Source organism: Falco biarmicus, chromosome 4 (assembly GCF_023638135.1).
Source record: "Falco biarmicus isolate bFalBia1 chromosome 4, bFalBia1.pri, whole genome shotgun sequence".
NCBI lineage: Eukaryota > Metazoa > Chordata > Aves > Falconiformes > Falconidae > Falco > Falco biarmicus.
The window spans coordinates 87,248,935-87,268,813 of NC_079291.1; the positions used below are offsets into that span (position 1 = coordinate 87,248,935).

General features: G+C 51.2%; 1 protein-coding gene across 2 annotated transcripts in view; it reads left to right on the forward strand.

The window, feature by feature from the left end:
• Positions 1 to 19,879, forward strand: part of PRKCB (protein kinase C beta) — a 129,509-nt gene that overhangs the window by 82,867 nt on the left and 26,763 nt on the right. For both annotated transcript variants that reach the window (XM_056334964.1, XM_056334963.1), the window contains exons 8-12: positions 566 to 662; positions 6,513 to 6,659; positions 12,832 to 13,005; positions 17,696 to 17,787; positions 18,727 to 18,789. In XM_056334964.1, coding sequence (XP_056190939.1) covers positions 566 to 662; positions 6,513 to 6,659; positions 12,832 to 13,005; positions 17,696 to 17,787; positions 18,727 to 18,789 — 573 coding nt within the window. The remainder of the gene's footprint in view (positions 1 to 565; positions 663 to 6,512; positions 6,660 to 12,831; positions 13,006 to 17,695; positions 17,788 to 18,726; positions 18,790 to 19,879) is intronic.

A 19,879-nucleotide genomic window follows, 5' to 3' on the forward strand; every position in this document is an offset into this window, starting at 1 on the left:
GCCCGCGGCTGTGAGAAACACCTCAGATCTGAATGACATTTCCCTGATTTCTGATAATTGCCGTTTAAACTTTTTTTGGTGAGCATCTTGGCTTTGTGCTCGAGGTTGCCAGCACCAGTCCAGCACCGGCAGGCTCAGCGTGCTGTCCCGGTGGAGCCTGGCTTGCCTTGGCAGCTGATGGGGAAGGAGCTTGCCCACACGTGTGCCCGTGGCTGTCATGGGAAAGATGTGCTTTGTCTGTGGGGTTTTGGGTCAGGCTTATGTTTTGGAAGAGCCATCAGTGCTTTGTGGTGTCCGCTGCAGCAGGTAGTGGGTGTGCATCTTCCAGGGTCCCCAGTACAGCGAGGGACCCCAGAAACAACCCTCCCCTTGGGTGTGTGTGAGCTTGCTGAGCAGGATAGTTTGGGGGTGTGAGGTTTGGGGAGGGTGTCTTCTAACGTTGGGGAAGGGCTACCAGGGTGCTGGTACAGCGGAGGCAGAGTTGTGCTTGAGTGGGCGGCGCGGTCCTGCCTGCCCGTGGTCCTGCCTGCCATCCTGACCACACATTCTTGCTGTGTCCCTCCAGGTTTAAGCTGCTGAGCCAGGAGGAGGGGGAGTATTTCAACGTCCCAGTGCCTCCTGAGGGAGAAGAAGGAAATGAGGAACTGAGGCAGAAATTTGAGGTGAATTGATTTTTCTTGGGAACTCCGGGGTTTTCCTGGCTGCCTGCCTGCTATGCTGTCGGCAAGGGGCTTTCCCTGCCAGCTCTTTCCCTGGCAGCACGGGGAGCACAGAGCAAGGTACAGCCCATCCCTGCTCCCTTTGCCTGCTTTGCACCCACTCCTGGGGGCCCTTGGCCGGTCCTTCCCGAGGCTCTCCATGGCACTGAGCTCTGGGGCACGAGCTTCCGATGGTGTTTCCAGAAGGTAAGTTGTTCAGTTACATTTAACAAAAAAGAAGTCACTTTGAACATCTGAACCTTTCCAGCAATGGTTTACCTATGTTAAATAATGAACAAGGACCTTGCTGGATCCATGTGGGAATGGCAAGTCCCGAGTTAAGGGCTGGACTTGATGATCTTAAAGGTCTTTTCCAACCTAAATAATTCTATTCTATGATGCATCTACAAGTGGTTCTGCCTTGCTGGTGCAATGCTGAGTCATGTCACCACACCACACTGGTGCTTCCAGGGCAGGGGAGACCTGAGAGACCGCAGGGTGCTTTGAGCAGGGACCGGATCGCTCCTTGGATCAATACAGCTGCACAGATTCTCCAGTACAAGGCACACGGAGGGCCAGGAGCAACTGCTTAGTGGTCCAAGGAACGATGGGTTGCTGGGAGAGACGAGCCAGAGGGCATCAGTTTGTAGAGGTCTGCAGAAGAGCAAGTTAAGGCAAAAGGATTCGGATATACTAGAAGCTGGAAGCACGGGGCTCATTCGCATGTGGTTTTCTGATGCGGTTGACAGGATTTTTTTTAATTGTAGCGCACAGAATGAGCCATCCATCTCACCCTTCTGGAGTACTCGCTTCTAATTTGAAAGTACAGTGACCTCCCTGCACACGCGTGTGTCTGACTGTGCATGTGGTAGAAGCCGGCGGTGGATTAGCTGGGAAAGGAAACGGTTGTTTCTGGTGGATGAGGAGATGAGAGATACGCAAATGATTCTTTGGCTTATGTCAGGTTGAAAATACAGCAGAGAATACTGCACAGTGCAGAGTTCTGTGTAAAGCTTGCTTGGCACCTTGTGCTTCGCTAAAAGCGTGTTTGATCCTGTGTCTCTGCTACCTTTGGGTAGGAAGGAGTCTGAAATCCCATCCTTCCTAAGAAGTCGTTTCTTCTTATGAAAAAGAAAAAGGAAAGCAGCGCAGCAAACGTCCCCCTGCCATTTGCGCTGTTTCAGTCGATGTCTGTCTTGCTGCTGGGGTTACGTAACTCGCAATTTGTGTTTTGTGCTTGCCAAAATGAGTATAGCGTAGCTAGAAGAGGAGATGCTTCAGTTAATGTGTTTACAACGCTACATTCCAATTGAGGAGGGATGAAGATCCTGGATGTCCTGGGATGACCTGACGTAACCGTGCTCCTGGTGTCAGCATGTGCATGTGGGGTTGGTACAGCAGTTCTACCCTTGTTCTGAGGTGCCATTTAATAGGATTTGTTTGTCTGTTTTTTCTGTCATGCTGCTGATTATGAATTAATATAATTAAGGTAAATTAAGATATTAATATAATTGGATTGGGAGCTAATCTCAGAAAGAAAACCTTGCTTAGGCATTAAATGCCATGGCAGCCTCTGCACCCTACCTGGTGCACCGAGGCCAGGCTGGGTGTTTGAGAGGGCGATGGCTGGGTGAGCTGGCACGTGGTAGCAGCGATCCCTGAGCTGCTTTGCACCCAGGTGCTACCGACAGAAACGCTGCTGGATGCTGGTGTGAGCCTGGAATGCTAAGGCAACACGTACAAGCCCGTGATTTAGCGTTCAGTAACTTAAGTAATCCATCCTTCCCGTGGTGCGCAGCGCTGCGTCCTCAGCCCGGATAGTGGCATAACCTGATGAACTGAGAGTGCAGTCTGTGCTAATGGAACTACCGGCTAATTGATATGGGCAAATGACAGTGAAGGTCTGATGAGTGACAGTGCCTTGCCCGAAGCTAGCCCATCACCTTGAGGGGAAAAACAGTGGCACCAATACTCACTCGGGGCAAGTGCTGTTGCTGCCTGTGAAAAGCAAAGGATGTAAAAGCTTTTGGGCTTCTCTGAGTGAGCGTGGATGTGGGATTCCAGCGAGCCAGAAAGGCTCTGCAGAGCCTTATCACACCTAGGCTTCCCTGAGGAGCTGGCCCAGCTAAGCTGCTGTCAGCTTCGGAGAGCATCAGGGCTTTGCGCTGGCAGCGCTGGGATCTGCACGGAGGTGTGCTGGAGCTAGGGCGAGTTCCGTGCCAGTCTCAGAAAAATTTCAGTGGTGCTTGGGTTCAACTCCCCAAAGAGGCTTCAAGGAGAAATGTCTATTTACTACTTAATAAGCCATGGAAGGTCCTGTGGAATGATTGATCCAGACATTACTGAATTAATAGGTCTTTGCTATTTTTCAGTATAGCTTGAAGTCTTCCCAGGAACCTAAGAATGAATGTGGTGCAGCTGGAGACTTGCGTGAAATGAGCCATACACAAGGAAAGGAGTTGCCCTTATGGCTGTCAGCGTGAACTCCGTAATTGTAGCACAAGATTGGAGAGTTAGTTCGGTTTTTTCCTTTCTTTTTTTTAATCTCATGTGTATCTCAGTTATATATAACTTTCCTGAATATCCAAGAAAACAAGACAGTTCTAATACAACAGTTGGCATGCAGCCAGTGGCTGCCAGCTCTGTAAAGCGCTAACTACCTGCTTTTGTTGCATTTCTTGATGTTCCAGTGGTGTTAAAACAGTACATATGTTGGAAGTCAGATGATGAGTTGTCTGCAGATCAGAAAGTACATTGTCCAGAGGTGTCATTTCACTCTGCCAGAGTACCTCTGTACCCTCACCTTGCTTGTCTTCCCCTATCACATCCTTCTTTGCGAGCAAGTCAGTGTTACAAGGAGAGAAATCCCTGGCCAGCTGAGCGGTGGTTTGCTCTGGCATCCCGAGGGACGAGGAATGCCCTGGAGCCTGGTTGCGATGCAGCAGACAGGGTGCCGCCATGGCATTTCAGACAGTAAGGGCTAAAAAGAATCCCTCGATCGATCTCCATTAGTGCTGCTTGATCCTGCCTGTTCCTGGGCAGCGCAAATCAATAGGACAGAGTTGAGACTTGTATGACAGGTTTATATTTTGGGTGGACTTAGCACTGCAAAAGCACCCAGCTGAAAGGACTGTGGTGTCAGCCTGGGTGATGCAGAAGATAGACGGATGCTCTCAGAGCAATGCGCCTTTCTGGCAGCCTGCGGTGCTGTTCCTGGCCGGGGTCTTCCTGCAACCTGCAGTCTGCAGCGGGCACGTCCTGGGCTTGACAAGGGAGCATCCTGAGACAAAAGCACAGCCCGAAGCCTTGCACTGTGTCCCCTGCCAATTCTCTTTGGTCTTTATCAGCCGCTTGCTGGGACAGCTTGATAGATGTGAACGTCAGCTGCTATTGCATAAATTCAGATGTAGTAAATTAACTATGACAAATGGAGTTGGATAACGAAGGTCAAGTGCTTTTTTTCTTTTTTTTTTTTTTTTTTAAATGTGAGCAATATTTGGCACGCTTCAGTTGAAATCCTTGAAGAGGTCTTGAGATTGTGTGAGCGTTAGGAGTGCATTAAAAACAGGTTAAAGGGCTCTTGTACTCACTTAGAGGTGGATATTAGAGACACTCGCTAGCAAAAGCAAGACACTTCACGTGGGGGTGACGATCTTTACATCTCCCCAACTCTTTATTTTGGGCTCTTTCTGGAAAGACCTTTCCCCCTCCTGACCAAGCTACATGCTGAGCCAGTTTTATCAGGGAAGCCATGTTGTGTTTGTACCCTCATCTTGTCTCCTATAAACATGCTGCCGTGCCGCAAATTCAGGTCAAGTGCAAGACTAACTGTGACTGCAGCAGCCCCTCTTCAAACGGGCTCGGGGGCAGCTGTAGGCAACAGGAGGGACCTGGAGTCACTCTCATGCTTGAGTGCCCGGTGCTCGCCCGGGTGGCTGCCAGTGCTGCTGGTAACACTGTGCCTGAAGCCAGCCAGTTTGCTGGGATGAAGCAAATAAAAATCCTCTTCTTTTCCCTGCTCTTCACGTTACTCTTTTCCGCTCTGCTCAGGACTGGCAGCCTGCTCCTGCTTTGGTCAGTGTTTCACCAAGCCCTTGGCCAGCTGTGGTGCTGCCGGTGTGCAGGAGGATGCGGGCTCGTCGGGAGCAGAGCTGTGCTGTTGGGTGTCATTCAATGGGAACGTAACATTGCCCTTCGGCTTTATTACAGCTTGTTTTCACAGAGGTTAATTTAGTGTCAAATCTGATATGACAGGATTGGTTTTCGGCCGTGGTAGAGTATTTAGGAAGCTTTCACAGAATATGACTATTTTGCCTGCTGATAAGCACACCTTTCTTTTGGAGATAGCTTTGAGGTACAACAGGGTGTGGACTGCTGAAAGCAGAGTTACACAGCACGGGGCTGGCTTCGTGGAGATGCAGATGCTGCTCTTGTTCGGTTGCCCACATTTGGATCCCTCCTTGGCTGGGTTCAACAAGCAGCTTTCGGTCGGTGCCAGAGCCATTTTCAGTCACCTCAGCTGATGTGAAGGAAGATGCTCTGGTTGGGTATCCCCTTCTTCTGGGCATGTTGCAAAAGCCTAAAGACTACCACGAGGAAAATCCTTGTCCTTCAGGAGAGGTGACTTCAGTTCCTTTTCGGTGTACACTTTTCCCCGGCGGAGAGCAGGCGTGCGGCTCCACTGGCAGCCGCAGCAGGTACCGGTGGCTGTTGGATAACTCCAGCCTCCTCCCTCAGGCAGAGCTGCATTAGCAGTGACAATGTTTGCAAATCTGGGAGACCATTCCTTTAGTTCTCAGTGCAGGAGTTTTTCAGACATTTAGGTGCTGCAGGTGACCTTGAATGGAGAATTTTACAGCATGGAGAGCCTTGCAAGAACCAATTAGCAGCAGCAAAGGCTTGGAGATTACTTGCGAGGCTCCTATCTGGAGGAGCTGCGAGCAGCAGCCAAATTGAACTGCTGGAATCGGGTTAATGGAATTTCATGCTAGACTGAGCTCAGTGCAAGCCTTACACTGTCGCATATTTCTAAAAATTAAAACCGAATAAATTGTGAGATAGCTTTTACAAACTGTGGTTCAGCAAATTAGATAGCCCCTGCACCAATGAGGAGGTGCCAAGCCACCGGTGAGATTTTGTGTTTAAAAATGTGGGGGTTTTGTGAGGCTCCTTAATAAGCAATTGTGATTGCAGCAGCTCGTGCAATTGCTTGGGGATGCGGGAGGAGTGCTTTCTATTCTGGTTTGTTCCAAATGGATTTGTAGCTTCCTACGTTCAGCCTGAGCTGGCACGGGAGTGCGGTTCTCTTCAATGTCAGATAGTAACGGAAGTGGAGCTGGATAAAAAGTCCTGTGTTTTACCTTAATATATTTATATTTACCTGTCATTTCTCTGGTGAGATGAGAAGCTGAAGCCAGCTTTGAGGGGAATATAAAGGCTTATTTGAGCCTCTGTTCTACGCTTTGGATGACCTAGAGCATAATGTGGGGGAGCCCCCTGGGTGTGTGGGCAGGGAGAGTGGGGTAGCAGGGTAGTGGGTTGATGCAGTTCCCAGTTGCTCTCACAGAGGTTAACTGGGAACCAGCCAAACAGCGCAATGCGTTGGGGCTCATAACTTCTCCAGCGTCCTTCCTGATGCTGTCCCTGTCACACTTAGAGAAAAAGTTCCTGTGGCTCAGGGTAGTGTTTGACCTGGAGAAGAGCTAGTTAACGTGGGATTTGAGGAGCACTCACTGGTTTTATAATGACCTTTCTCCACACTGTTTTCAGTAATTTTTTTTCTCTTTTCTCCCCGTTCCATCTCCATCTTTGCAGAGAGCCAAGATTGGAACAGGGTCCAAGGCTGCAGATGAGAAGACAAGAAATGCCATTTCTAAATTCGACAACAATGGGAGCAGAGATCGGATGAAACTTTCGGATTTCAATTTCCTGATGGTGCTGGGAAAAGGAAGCTTTGGGAAGGTGTGGTACAACACATGCCTTTGCACTTTCTGTATGTAACGCCTGTGTTTTTAGCACTTCTGAGCTGCGGTCCGATGGCTACTCTGGTGTGATCTGTCCTTGCTGTGCCTGGGAGCACTGGTGTCACGGTAATGGGAGCCCAATTTGCTGGCTTCCTTCTGGACTGTGTGACTGCTGTGTCACGGTGATGATGATGTGAGATGTCTTATCAGACCATCAGAAAAATCAAATGGTCTCTTTTTGGGAAGCTGCGTCTTTAAAGCTCTTTTTTTATTTGGCCATTTTTTTTTTCTAATAATTACAAATATATGTGAACATTTTAATTAACTTTCCAGACTGGTTATGAGTGGTAACAGAATTTCATTCTTCTAGTAATTATGTGACTTGGAGCCTTCATTTTTCTTGGGGTCTTGCCAACTTTGTCATGATTTCCATTAGAAATTCCAGTGCTTGAGCAGCTGCTTGGGCTTCGCAGCTGGGAGCAGGCAGGAAGGTGGGCTGCTTCTGCTGTGCACCAGCACAGCGTTTGCTGGTGCGATGGACGGCCTTACACCTCTCTGATTAGTGAACGGCTTAATTGCAGGGAATAGTGCTCTGCCTTCAGGCATGTCTCTTGGGTGGGCAGTGGAGGGAAGGAGGGAATGCCAGGGCAGCGATGCTCATCCATCGCCTGCTGAGCCCAAGGATGTGAACCCCCCTTCACAGCTGGTACCTGTTCCCTCCCTGAGCCTTTTCCTGCTGGTGTTTGAGCTCGGGGAGGTCCCAGCCTCTCCAGACGGGTGTTTGCTCCCTCTCTGAAGGTGGACAGCTTAGAGATCCTCTGAAGCATCTGTGACAAGAGAAGAGGGGGGAGTTCCTGGTGGTTCCCAGCACCCAGAGCCATCAGCCCGAGGTTCCCCTGCCAGTGATGCTGCCGTTACTCTGCGGTTTAACACCTTTGCGGCAGGTTAGAAACCTTGGCGAGCAGGAAAGCGCTGGGTGTTGCGCCCATGCTGCTCTCACTAACATATACAGATCTCCATTTCTGCAGTGCTTTTGCCCCCTCTTCTCTCCCTCCCAACACCTAATTCCTTTTAAAGTCTGTGCCTGGCATCTGGAAACTCTGTAGTTGTGTTTTTTTCCGGCCGCTTCCCCCCCCACCCCCCCCCCACCCCCCCTTCTTTCTTTTAATTTGAGAAACATTAGCAAACTCTTCAGTCGGCATCGTGGCTTATATAAGGGAATGTGTGACAGAAACTGTTCCCTGGAACAGAATGTTATAAATATGCTAATTAGTGCTTATTAAAACAGCACGTTGGTTTCTACGGGTAGATGCAGCCTCACCCTCACGTGTGCCTGCGCCTGGCTGGGGAGCGCTCCCCCGCTGCTCCCCTCCTGCCTCCCCGCATCCTGCATCCTGCATCCTAGCCCCGGCATGGGGACACCGCAGGGGCACAGCTGCGGGGCCTTGCTGAAGAGAATGCTTTGCATGTTGTACGTGAATGCGGAGGTGCCAAGGTGTTTCAGAAGGAGCCGGACAGAGGTGCACAGATCCGCACCATGCCAGCGCTTGGCTGGCAAGGAGAGGAGCCCAGCTCCCTGGTCCCGGCTCCCGGCAGGCTCCCAGCCCTTGGCAGCAGCCGGTGGTGTCCGTGGCAGTGATGTTCTTCTCCAGGGCTGGCACTGCTTGCTGCTTGCTGCTGGTCTCCCTCCTCCTGGCCCCTGACCTTTCGGTTCAAGCAGGCTGTGAGAGCTCTGTGAGTGTCATTGCTATTTCAGTGAGTCTTTGTCTCAGGCATAACCCTTTGGCATCGGTACCTCAGATTTACTGCTTAGTATTACCACTACAGCTGTCTGGGGTCAGGAGTACCTATTTGTTGGCCTCAGTGGAGTTTAATAAACTTGCTTTCTCTACATTCAGCATCAGAATAGCTCCAGTTATTATGCTGGAGCATTCCCAAACAAATACTCTATATTACAGGAATAAATCAAGTTAAATATCGGGTTTTTCTGCACCAAAAAAAATATGCAGTGTACTTTCCAGAGAGCGAGCTGGCAGATGGAGGTCCCCACAGAGCCAGGCATCAAGGTTTAGGGGGTGGAAAATTGCGTTGGTTTGGGAAATAGCTGAGGGGCAAGGGCTGGAGTGCGTGTGGTCTTAGCTCGGCGTGTTCAGGCGCGGTACACAGAGTGAACGTGGATGCTCCTTGGTGGTCTTGGGTCTTCTTGGGCTTGCCCCTGCTGCTGCCTGCCCCAGCCACGGGGTCCATGGGACCCTTAGGAGCTGTAACTGGTGCTAGTCCTGCTGGGCTGGCAAGGGGAAGGGAGATGGTCCTGACTGGAGAAGGCAGCACTTGGCACAGCCCACCCTGGGTTTGCTTTGCTGTAATATAAATAGAGGAAAGTTAAATTATGTGGCTTGCTCATATTTTTGCAGCTAATCAATCTGTCATACTATCATGCTGTCAATCTTTTCTGGGGGTTTTCTGGTGTTATTCTGAGTAGGGCTGATTCTTTTGCCTCTGCAGTTATAGATTACAGCGCAATAGGAGACAATTTTCATGTCCTATGATAATTTGCAGGCTGTGAAATGCTTTCCTCTCCTCTCTTGGTACGAAACGTGGCAGAAGGGCTGGCAGCTGGCACTCTTGCGCAGAGACTGGGTCTCTGACTCGCAGAGTTGGGCTTTGGCCCCTGGGCACGCGGTGAGGTTTGGATGCATGCTCCTCCTTCACCAGTGTGCATCTTGTGCACAGCTCTGTTCAGGGTGTGACCAAACTGCGCTGGCTGCAGCGTTTGCTTGTTTGAATCTTTTTTTACTTACAGTGCAATGGGTCCCAATCTTTTTCTTCGTCATTTCCAGCCGTTGCTGAAGCCGCCTTATTGGTGGCTGTCCTTCTCTTGACATCTTAGCTGTACCCCTGCTGCAGTCACCATAGGAACGGCGATGCCAGCGTGCTGGAGCCAGCCCCTGGCACACCAAGAGCCCCGGGCTCGGAGCAGGCTCCTCCGTGCAGCTGGATGGGTTGTGGCTTGGCACTGCAAGCTGTCGCGCTGGCACCGTGCTGCCGAGCCACCGCGGGCAGGGTCGGAGCAAGGCGGCATCAGATAGATGGTCACTTCAGCCCCACGGGCTGTGAGCAGCCCTGTTTTCTGCATGGAGAACAGGCCAAGCCTGCTGATGCCTGTGCAGACTCCGTGCCTGTCACTCAGGGTGTAGATGGTATTTTCTCAATTGGCCATGGACCAGAGCCTGCAAGCTCTTCTGCATATGCAAATTCACAGTGATTACAACATCCTGAACAGCATTAGTCTCGACGTGCGCTTCTGGAGCTGCTCGCTCTGCCAGCCTAGATGTGAGAGAGAAGTACAGTATCGTGCGGTGTTCAGTGTGCTCTGCACTCACCCCGACGTGTGCTCTCACGCTCAGCCTCTTTGCTGTGGGTGGAGGGCAGCTGGGTTTTAGGTGGCTGCAAAGTCCTTTCGCCTTTTACGTTTCAGCAAAGCAGGGCTGGTTGGCTCACCTGTGGCTCGGGACTGCCGTGTCATTGGGAAGCTGTACGCTCATACATAGAGCGTATATGCTCTAGTCCATACGGGCCTTAGAGCAGTTTTTTGCGTTTGTTGTGGTTGCTGTCACTGCAGAGCCCGCACGTGCGCTGGGGGGGTGGTGGCCACATCCCCGGCTGGGTGGGAATCGCACACTGACATCTTGGTGGCACCCACTGCTCTCCCTGGGGTTCCTTCCCATGGGGGACAGGCTCCAGGCACCCCGGCAGAGCCCACCTCCCCTTTGGTTTACAGCCAAACCCTACTCTCCAGCAGCTGGTTTTACCTTTGCATCTGATCTGTGCGTACCCCTGAGACTTCCCCGAGCACGCGCCGTTACCACCAGCAGCACTCTGCCTGGGAGCTCCAAGCAAAGTGCCTGGCCAAGCAGCAGGGTGCTATCCGAGCCCTGCTGCCACTGCAATCTCTGCTTCCAAGGGGGAGGCTGGTGCCAGCCCCCTCCCCGGCATGCACCCTTGGGCCAGAAGCGGATGCCAGGCTCAGAGATTTACTTTTTCTCAGAAAGGGTTATGGATGGCAGGGTAGGTCTGTATATAATCGATTGCGCCTGTAATGCACTTAGTCCCCGATCACAGGTTTCATCTTTGCACAAACTGTGTTCTGGGAGAGGTCGCTTCTCTTTTTCCACCAACTTTAAATGGCCGGAGCCCAACTGCTTTTATCACTTAAAAATCACCTGTATTTTTTAGCACCTGCGCATAGTGACTTGTGAATCTTGACTTGCCTAAAAATGGTGAAGGTAAATGGAGGCAATGAACTGAGATGGTTCAGCTTGTGGAGAGTCGCAGGGCAGGCAGCAGGGTGGACTCCGCTTGAAGCAGCTGTGCCTGCTGCCCTTGCACCCTGACCTGTGGCTGCAGGCAGGGCACCCCCTGCCCGTGCCGGGGGGTGATCCTGCTGGGAGAGCCCGTCCCCTCCAAAGAGCTGTGCAGGGCGCCTCAGGGAGCTGGGAAGGGTGAAGCACGGATCTGGTCCCAGTGCCTGTGCCGTGCTGGGCTGTATCACAGCAGCATGCCAAGCTGCTCCAGGTGCTCAACTTCCTCCAAACATCAGGGAGTAAATCGATTTGTTTCTGAAGTCTCGGACACGCTGTCGGGCTGCTTTTTAGCCCTGCCAGTGGAGGAGTGCGGCCTGTGGCCGCTGCGATCCCAGCCCCGCTGATGAAAACATAAATGTCAGTGGCTTCTCAAAGCACTTGGCGCTGAGGAGCCCTGGTGCCTTTCCTGGCTAATCCTGACGAGCAGTGTGTCCAGGCCAGCCAGCCTCTCGGGCCCGCAGCCAGGCGCCTGGGCCGAGCCAGAGCCACGTGCTTTCGGTGCGCTCTCCCCACGGCGCTCTCGTTTTCACCCGACCAGCTGGGTGGGCACCGAAGTCCTTGGGCTGTGTCCTCTGCCATGTCCCCTGCATGTCCCCAGCCCTCAGGCTGTGTCCCCTGCCTCGCCACCCCAGGGCTGGCACACCGCTGCCCCCTCCCCAGCCCCAAAGGGACCCGCTGCGCCCCAGCTCTGGGGGCTCAGGGCTCTCCCCCTGTGGCTCCAGCCCCGTGTCCTCCACCCGGGGCCAACGAGAGGGTCCGTTCTGCTGCCCTTAGCGTCTCAGAAGTGGCGATGAGACCTGCTCGCATTGCCTCGGCCAGTCTGCTGCAGTCTGAAACGCATTTCAATTCCACCCTATTGATGTTGACTTCTCATAATTTATTTTCAGAACATCCGAACTCCTGCTCCTGATGTGACTAGAGGATTTCTGCAGACTCTTTCAAATGGAAAGCAATTCATTTCCACTGAGTGCTTGAATCTAACATGATGAGAGAGTGCGAGGAGGGAAAATGGGAAGCAGAGTGTGGCTTCAGAGGCTGTTTATTTTGCCAGCAGCCCAAGGAGCAGCTTACACTGGTGGAGCATGGTGGATCAGTCTGAGGATCCTCACTGGGGCTGATAGGATTAATGAGGGGAATTTGCACCAGCAGAAGCAGTGCATCCCATTTATTGTAATAAATAGACCTGCAAATGGGTGAAACTCATTTAAAGCAGGAGATTGGATGGTTTCTTCTGGATGAGAGGGGCTGTGGCTGGGTGGTGGACCAGCACATAATTGGGTTTTGATCACTGTGCGTGTTGTGGAGGTGGTCGGTGAGGCAGAGAAAATCTTAAAACCTTGCTGTTGTTTTTTTCTTTTTTTTTTTTTACTGTTGGCTGTATACTGACTCTTCTCCACTTTAAGTTTTTAGCATGTCATAATTTGAATTTTGACTCTGTGTTTAAACTCGTGACGCCCTTTCCTGATGCTGCTTGCACCCTGAGGGTGCTGAACCAGGGCACAACGTGGGGCTGAAAGGTGCTGCAGGGTGAATGTGGCTCAGACGCCAGCAGACCCCTTGGGCTGGTTTCCTCGAGGCGGTTAGGTGGCGACGAAGTAGATGTGTTACTTGTTACTTAGGGTTCCTAAATACTTCTGGAAATAGCACTGGTAGCTTTCTGCATCATTTGGCACCTGAATCTCTTTTCAGGGTTATAACGGGAGCCACAGGATAATAAGCGAGCCACTATTTTTAATTATTGGCTGTAGCAAGCTAGGAGTATTGCAGCTCCACATTTTCCTTTATCCTGTGTGCCTTCTCGTGCAGGTGATGCTGGCAGAGAGGAAGGGCACAGATGAGCTCTATGCCGTTAAGATCTTGAAGAAGGACGTTGTTATCCAGGATGATGATGTTGAGTGCACGATGGTTGAAAAGCGTGTCCTGGCTCTCTCTGGGAAGCCGCCGTTCCTGACCCAGCTCCACTCCTGCTTTCAGACGATGGTAAGTGCCGGTGCCACAGCTGCCCTGGGCAAAGGGCAGAGTGGAGCGGGACCCTGCTGGGCCCTGGGCAGTGAGCAGGGGGAGGTCTGACACTTTACAAAATGGATTTTAGTCACCTGGCTTCGCTGGTGAGTTTGTGGGCAGAAACCCTCTTTTAGAGACCCAGTATCACCAGTTATCTGGGACTAGTGCCTTGCTAGGTGGGTGCAGGGTGCCCAGGAACAGAGTTGTAGGGACTTCTGCTGTGGTGACGTATTTTAGCTTCTTTAAAACATACCTTTGCCTTTATTCATGTTCTTTTTCCGGATGTACATCGCTACACTTGTAAAAGCAGCCATGTGTTTTCTGCCTTGGCAACCTCACAACTTGTCCAATTTGCTTGCAAAAGTGCCTCTGTGAACAAACTGTGTGTGTGTTAAACCGGAGGCGGTAACGTACAGTCTCTGCACCCCTGAGATTTTTTCATCAGGGAGCTGTTGATGGTGTTAGACACGATTTCCCAGCCCCTCAGGTGGCCCACCAGCCCGTGAGGTCCGTTATGATTCGATAGCAAAGTGCTGCGCTTTTTCTCGGGATTCATTCTTGTGATCAAACACCTGCGCAGAGAGCGAAACCGCAGGAAATCCAGTTTGAAACGGGCGTGCGACTGTGCTTGTACAAAGCAGAAGCGGGGAGGGGGAGTGGGGAAGGGGACAGGGGACCCTTAAAGCAATCTCTGCCCCACCGTCAAGCAACTTGTGAATGAAAACATCCAGGTACGCGTCGGCAGGAGCAGGGAGAGGGAATCGGCGGAGTCCTTTAGAACGATGACAATGCTTTCCAGGAGGATTACATTTTAATATTATCCCAGAAATTTCATTTACCAAACACATTCAGTGTATTTAAAGCCTGTGGACCAGCTTTGCACCACAGTAATCAAAATGTGGCAGGAGAAGCTATTTCACACAGCATCTCTCTGGCATCTGAAGTGAGTCAGCTCAGGATTAGTCCTGGCAGACCTATAGTAGCTTAATAGTAATCGTATTTGTAATGTAATCAAAATGTATAGCAGGGTGTATTATCAAATGCTGGCACAAAGCACTTCGATTTCTGGGAGCACAGTCCAGAGCACAGTTCTCAGCCGGGGCTGTTAGTTCAGAGACTGGTGGGAGAGAGAAAAGCCCTAAATCTGCATTTTAAAGAAAAACTGAAGGTGAGCAATGAAAGAGCTCCTGCCTGGGTCTGAAGGTGGAGAGAAGCCCCGTGCTGGTCCTGCTGAGGGATGCTGGGGTGCTCTGCCCTGAAAAGGTCCTGGGCTCCTGGGAGGGGAGTGGGCTGGGGGTCCCCCTGTGAGCCATGCCTCGGCTGACTCAGTGGCTCAACACCAAAGGGCACAGCAGCAGCAGTGACACTGAGAAATGATAAATAGCGGGTGGATGGGGAACTCGGCTGTTGCCCTGGCTCCAGCTCTTGTTCACAGTGTGGAGTCAGGCAGGAAATGGACCAAATGAGTGGTTAATTAGAAGGAGGAGGGCACTGGAGGGACCTGGGGGTTGTGTCTTGGCTGCCCCAGGAAGGGGGTGTGTGTGTTTTACCGGCTCCATGCAAGTCTCTGCAGGGGTATTTACATATCCGCGAGTTTGGATGCTCCAGGCTTGGACAGACCCCGTCCTTTTCTGCCATAGACAAGAGCCAGGACAGCTTTCCATATCCATCCCTCTCTTCCAGCCTGTAGGCTGGCCAGCCATCTGGCTGCTTTATTCCTGACATTTTTTTCTCTGAAGCACCAGCATTCTCTTCTCCACCCAAATGAGGAAAGCTCAAATCCTGCTTTTAGAGCTCAGCTGGCTGTTTCAAGAGACCATCTTTTTAATATTCTTCCTTCTTGAAGTTGATCGATATATTTAGGAAACAGCTGCAAATGAGCACAATATCGCTTTGCTTTCCAGTTGCTGTCACAGGATGAGCAGCATGGCAGTGGCTGCTGAAGGTGACTTTGCCTGCCCCGTGCTTTCCTGCTGAACTGGATCCACACCTTGGCAGAGGCAGTCGTGTACAGACGGGTGTGCTCTGAAATTCCCAGTCATCTGACGAGCCAAAATCTCTTCCCCATCCCATCAGTGCCACATGTTTTACACAGCCTGATTGCCCCTTTGGTACCATATTTAATTACCGTTGAGCCTGCTGTGCTGTCAGGGTGGGCTGTGCATCACCTGGCTTCCCTGTGCTGGGATGGAGGAGCTGATTACCCGAGTTACTCTGTAGCCCTTATTATGGTAATACTCACATTTGCATATCTTCCGGGCTCCCTGTCTTTACTGTCTTAAAAGCAGGATGAGGTTTATTTAAGGAAGCAAGGAGGAATGGGAAATACTATGACCTCCTATGTAATACTGCCAGCCTGAACCTCTGGAAGTGCTCCAGCCTTTGTGCCGTTCCACCCCTGGGCTGGGGCAAGCCTGGAGATGGCTCTGGGCTCCTGTGCCTCGAGGCCCCACGACTGGCTTCTGAGGGCTGTAGAAAGTTGCTTGTTGTAAGAAGGGTGACTCAGGTGTGATGTTATGCAGCGCTTTGCAGTTCTCATCCATAACTGACACGCACGCGGGTTGGAGCACAGATGTCTGCTGGCAGGGAAGACCCACTCGGATGGCAGCCTGTGTCCCACTCCTGCATGCGCTCCCGTGGTCCAGAGCCATTGCTGCTCCCTCCCCGAGAAATGTCCTGCAGTGGTTGAGGTTGGTGCTTTTGGCAGTCTTGCACGATTTGTTTCACAGCCATTTCCCATTTGAAAAAAGAAAAAAAAAAGGGCTGTAGAACATCAGAGGGAAACAGTGTTTCAAGGGCACAGATTCCCCAGGGTAAAGGTGGTGGTGGTGTGGAGCTCCTGCTTTCCCAAATTCCCTCTTCCTCTCAGAATTTGCAGGGCTTGTGCTAGAGCTCTCATTGGGATGTGGCATGATGAGGTCCAGCTGTTTTTTTTATTAATCTGAGCTTTGTGGGAATGCTCGGATCTTGTTTCTTGCCTTGTGGCTCACCTCAGCATTGATCATGGCCCACACTTCCAAATCTCTATCAAACATTGCAGCACTGGGCTAGCAGGACTAATGCTAGCAATTAATGCAGGAGCCACGCTGTGCATTCAACACCCTCGCCAGCTGACCGCGGTCCCCGCGGCTCCGGGGCAGTACACCCTGCAAGTGGCTTGGCTTCCCCTGGGAACAGCGCGGTGCAGAGGAAAAGATGCTGCTTCAGAAGCTTACCTGGGAATTTCCTAGGTCTGCACCTACGTGGCTGCCACACTGTGGAAGAGGAGAGGTGCTTTAATCTGGAGAGTCTTAATGAAAGCAAAATGGGTTTTACACATTAGAGGCAAAGTCAGTGTGTGCTTACAGATGGCTGCGATTGCACCTGCTAGCAAGTGTTTTAACTGGTTCAAAGTCACTGATTGACCTGTTTGTTCTACTCTTAACACTTACTTAATTAACCATGTGTAACATTAAGTGCACCCTTAGACCAGGCTGCGAGGAGCAAGGAGAGAGCATGCAGCCTGCTCCTGCCCCCCGGCTTGACGGGGCTGCTGGGTCCCCAGCAAGCATGTGCATCCCTGGCATTGCTGCAGGCTGCTCCTGGGGGGACGGTGAGACTGGTGAGCTGGGAATGTCGCCCACCCCTCCTGGTGTTGGGCCAAGTTGTACTGGTCGCTGCTGGTGCACAGGGGCTGGTCCCCGCAGGAACCGCTCACGTCTTTTGTGCATCTCCTAACTGAAGCTGTGCAGTGCCTGGGGATGTACCAGCGAGGGGCTGCGGGGTCGGACACCTGCAGAATGGCTTCATTGAAGGATCAGACACATCTACTAATGGGAAGTGAAACACTTCTGGTTTAGGAATTCCTCCACCTGTGTTCTCCATTGGATCTATCTGCAAAGGTGCAGAGCTTAAACCCAGAGCGTTGCCAAGGAGTTAGTACATCATGGAACGGTCAGGGTTCGAGGGGACCTCTGGGGGTCATCTGGTCCTACAGACTCTGTGTGAACACGAGCTCCACCAGCTCCCCTTGGGGAGGGCAGTGATGATGGTATTGGCATGAAAAACACCGACTGGAGCTGTCCAGTGCCTTGGTCTTTATTTCTGAGCCCTGCAGATTCCCTGCTCTAATAATTTGTAGAGGAATTATGGAGGAATGAAGCTGGGTTAATTAACATTGATAATGTACAGCTGTGGGCTGGCTTCAGGGGGGTGTGTTGGCTGATGTGGATCAGATGGAGCTGTGGCTGGTTCCTGCTAAGCGGTTAAATAGCTCTAAGGGGTGTATGGAAGAGGAGTGGGCAATGAAGAGAGACTTGGAAGAAGCAGAGGGAGGAGAGAGAGTGCCCCGGATGGAGGAGAGACAAGGAGAGGCCCTGGGAGAAGAAGAGGACCAGGATGAGGAGAGGCTGGCTGGAAGAGCCCAGAAAAGAAAGAATCCAGATGCAGCAGAGGCAAGAAGAAGGGTGGGCTGGCCTGAAGAAGATGACAAAACAGCACGGACAGTAGATGAACGGTTGAACCCTTGTGGGGGATGGGTGGCCATGCCGGGGCAAGGCGCAGGGACTACTTACTGAAGTTAACCTGGTGTGGGATGGTAAAAGCCTTGTTGCAGCTGGCTAGTTTTGATAGTGCTGTGACAATAATTCTGCTGCTAATTGTTTGCTTTTTTTTTTTTTTCCTTTAGGATCGCTTGTATTTTGTGATGGAATACGTGAATGGTGGGGACTTAATGTACCAGATCCAGCAGGTTGGGAGGTTTAAAGAGCCACATGCTGTGTAAGTTTAGTAGCCCTAGCTGGCACCTTCAGGGTAGGTATTTGGTGGACCTTCGTGATACAGCTGGAAATGTGGTCCAAGCCACAGGCTTTTGTGGTGCAAATCCTGGGCAAAAAGGGAGGGGGGAAAGGATGAACAACAGGAATCAGGAGATGATTCTCTGCCTGGTGCCAAGGATGCTGGTGCCTCCAGCTCACCTTTGGGATACACTGCGCTTGTTGATCAGTAAATAATCGAGCTTCATAAAAGCAGCAGGCAGGGAGGCTTCCTGGGAGACACCGGGAGCAGCGGGTGAGCTCCCAGCTGCTGTGCTGCCAGCTGCCCTGTGCCCTTCCCCAGGATATAAGAGGGATGTTGGGTCTTTAGCTCCTCTGCTGAGGTTGCCAGCCTGAGTGTTAACTGGTGGCTTTTGGCTGCTGCTCCCTGTAATCTGGACAGAGCAGAATGTGTTTGTGAAAGCCTTCATATGCTTAAATAAAAAACACAAACGGTGGGCAGAGCCCAGGTGCATTTGAACTGGTGCTTTGCACTCTGGCAGAGTCCTTGGAGACCCAGAATATTCTTTAAAAAAAACGGTGGCAGTGCATGTTATTTCCGTGGCCTCCCTGAGATGACAGATAACTTTTAAAGCCGCATTGCCAGCACACAGTAATGAACAGCCATAGATTCCAGCTCTTGCTTAATGAGAATCTGTGTAACAAGAAGTGACAGCCCCCTGCTAGCCCACAGCAACCTGATCGCATCTCTGCCCGATGTGAGCCAAGGGTGGGTTGTGTCGTTCTCATGTGATACTTGTCTGGTATTTTTATGTTATAGCTGTCTTTATCCTTTGGTCATGTATGCCCAATGCATTTCATTTTTTGCAATTGGGTTAGACAGGTTTTGATTTTGATTTATCTCCTTTAATTATCAATCTTCCTTTTAAATGTTGCATTTCAGATTCTATGCAGCAGAAATAGCCATTGGCCTCTTCTTCCTGCAGAGCAAAGGCATCATTTATCGGTAGGTGAGCAAGTTCCTCCTTCCTCTCTTCCCCCGAGAACTCGGCACAGCCAGAGCAATGTAAGACGGCAGTGCTCTGCAGGGCTGCTGCAGCCCTGCTCTACATACAGCACTGGGGCTCCCCTCCCTGCTCCTGCTGCAGGTGGGGTGTGGTGGGTGCACACACCCAGAATGGAGCTGGGAGCCTCACAGTGTCACTGGTTTTTGCGTAGGTTCTTGTCTTTGTCCCCATTTTATAGGAAGGCAGCTTTGGTTCCTCTCTTGCCTCTGTTTCATGCATTTCTTTCCATATGACACAAATGCTCGCTGGCAGCATGGACCAGTTCTGAGCCACGTATTTTGCTGCAGGGCGCGATTTTCTTACCGTAAACACTAGAGTCAGTACTTACGAGTGGCTTTTTCTGAGATCTACAGCGCAAGTCTGTCACTTCTGGTTCAGACACTAAAACTTCTTTTCACAATGCCAAGTGCCAGACCAGTTAAGCACTGAAACTAGCGTGCCGCTGCTCGGAAGTATTCCCAGAGCCCAAGGTAGAGCAGAGCATCTTAATGAGTGTCAGATACCATTAACTGCTTTGCAATAAGAAATGCCAGCCATGCTACTGAAGTTATGAGATGCTGAAGACTGCTCCAAAGATGAAAGAAGTGGAGCAAACCTGATGTGAGGGATGTTTTTTTTTGCCATCAGCCACTACAGAGAGAGATTCTAGGTCTGTCAGTCCCCAGTGCCCCTTCTTCCTTCCTTCCTCCGAATCCAGGCTTGTGTTGAATCCTTTGGCCTGTCAGCATCCTAAGCGCTGACACAATTACTGGAAAAAACAGGCTTAAAAAACAGCAAGTTGTAAATTACACTATTCCTTTTATTAGGCTCTTAAAATTAAGCCCCACACACCTTATGGCCCCACAGCTGTTCCCACCGGGGTATTTCAGCCAGGCCCCCAAAAAGGAAGACACAAGAGCGATGTGCGCTTGCTTTTCACCTGTGGGTGAGGTGTGGAGCTGGGCACAGCTTGTGCCTGCCACACTGTGCTGCTCTGTCACCTGCCTTGCGACTTAATGTCACCTTTGGGCAGGGGAAGCCTTGCCAATG